This window comes from Macaca mulatta, chromosome 3 (assembly GCF_049350105.2).
Source record: "Macaca mulatta isolate MMU2019108-1 chromosome 3, T2T-MMU8v2.0, whole genome shotgun sequence".
Classification (NCBI taxonomy): Eukaryota; Metazoa; Chordata; class Mammalia; order Primates; family Cercopithecidae; genus Macaca; species Macaca mulatta.
The window spans coordinates 16,973,661-16,975,553 of NC_133408.1; the positions used below are offsets into that span (position 1 = coordinate 16,973,661).

The window sequence follows — 1,893 nt, forward strand, 5'->3', positions numbered from 1 at the left end:
AAACCCAAGTCACTATCTCCGACACCATGAGCTACTATGGCGGCTACTATGGAGGTCTGAGCTATGGCTGTGGGGGTTTTGGTGGCATGGGCTATGGCTACAGCTGTGGATGTGGCAGCTTCCACAGACTGGGCTATGGCTGTGGCTATGAAGACAGGAGATATGGCTGTGGCTACAGAGGCTATGCAGATGGTTGCTGCTGCCCGTCATGCTACAGAGGATATAGATTCACCGGCTTCTACTAAGCTGCTGCTCTAGTGATGCAGCATCTGTTACCTTGAGGGGATTTCAAAACAAGTTACTTACTTCTAAGATACAATGGGGGTAAAGGTGTAAATGTGTAAATGCTCCCATTCCGAAGGGAGAAATTGGCCAAAACAAAGGGGCTATAGACCCCAAACAAGTCCAAAACCCAGCAGGGCAGTCATTAAATATTACAGCTTCAAGATAATCTCCTTTTACTCCATGTCTCACACCCAGGCCACACTGATGCAAAGAGCAGACTCCCAAGGCATTGGGCAGCTCCACTTCTGTAGCTCTGCAGGGTACAGTCCTCCTGGCTGCGTTCACAGGCTTGCATTGAGAATCCACAGCTTTTCCAGGCACACAGTGGAAGTTGTTGGTGAATCTACCATTCTGGGGTCTGGAAGATGGTGACCTTCTTCTCACAGCTCCACTACGCAGTGCCTCAGTAGAGACTCTGGGTGGGGTCTCTAAACCCACATTTCCCCTCCATATTGCCCCAGCAGAGGTTCTCCATAAAGGCTCCACGCTTGCAGCAGACTTCTGTCTGGAAATCCAGGCATTGTCATACATCCTCTAAAATCTAGGCAGGAGCTCCCAAGCCTCAACTCTTGCCCTCTGTGCACCCACAGGCTTAACACCATGTGAAAACCTTGGTAGCTCCTGGCTTGCACTCTCTGGACCATCAGCCTGAGATGTAACTGGAGCCCTTTTAGCCATGGCTGGAGATGGAGTGTCTAGGACTCAAGGCAACATGTCCCAAGGCTGCACAGAACAGTGGGGCCCTAGGCCTGGCCCACAAAATCATTTTTCTCTCCTAGGCCTCTAGGCCTGTGGTGAAAGGGCTGCTGCAACGGTCTATAAAATGACTTGGAGGCATTTTTCCATTGTCTTGGCTATTAACATCTGGCTCCTCTCTACTTATGCAAATTTCTGCAATAGGCTTGAATTTCTCCCCAGACATTGAGATTTTGTTTTCTATGATGTGGCTGGGCTGCAAATTTTCCAAACTTTTATGCTCTGTTTCCCTTTTATGCTCTGGACATGTAAGTTCCAACTTCAGATAATCTCTTTGTTCAAGCATATGAGGTTATGCTGTTAGAAGTATCATGTTACATCTTGAATGATTTGCTGCTTAGAAATTTCTTCTGCCAGATACCCTAAATTATCTCCCTCAAGTTCAAAGCTCAACAGATCCCTAGAACACAGGCACAGTGCTGCCAGTCTCTTTGCTAAAGCATAGCAAGTATGACCTTTTCTCCAGTTTCCAACAAGTTTCTCATCTCCATCTGAGACCGTCTCATCCTGGGCTTTACTGTCCATGTCACTATCAGCCTTTTGGTCACAACAATTTAACAAGTCTCTAGGAAGTTCCAAACTTTCCCCCATCTTCCTGTCTTCTTCTGAGCTCTCCAAACTGTTCCAACCTCTGCCTGTTACTCAGTTCCAAAGTCATTCCACATTTTCAAGTATCTTTATAGCAATGTCCCTCTTCTCTGGTATAGTCCATTGTCCTGTATTAGTCCATTGTCCCACTGCTATAAAAAATACCTGAGACTGGGTAATTTATAAAGTAAATAAGTTTAATTGGCTCACGGTTCTATGGGCTGCACAGGCTTCTCCTAGAGAGGCCTCAGGAAACTTTCAATT

General features: G+C 46.5%; 1 protein-coding gene across 1 annotated transcript; it reads left to right on the plus strand.

Annotated features, from left to right (window-relative positions):
- Positions 1-391, plus strand: LOC114676710 (keratin-associated protein 19-7-like). The gene has a single exon (XM_028845173.2). The coding sequence runs from the start codon at positions 27-29 to the stop codon at positions 243-245; it is 219 nt and encodes a 72-aa protein (XP_028701006.1). The 5' UTR covers positions 1-26; the 3' UTR covers positions 246-391.
- Positions 392-1,893: the final 1,502 nt, after the last annotated feature.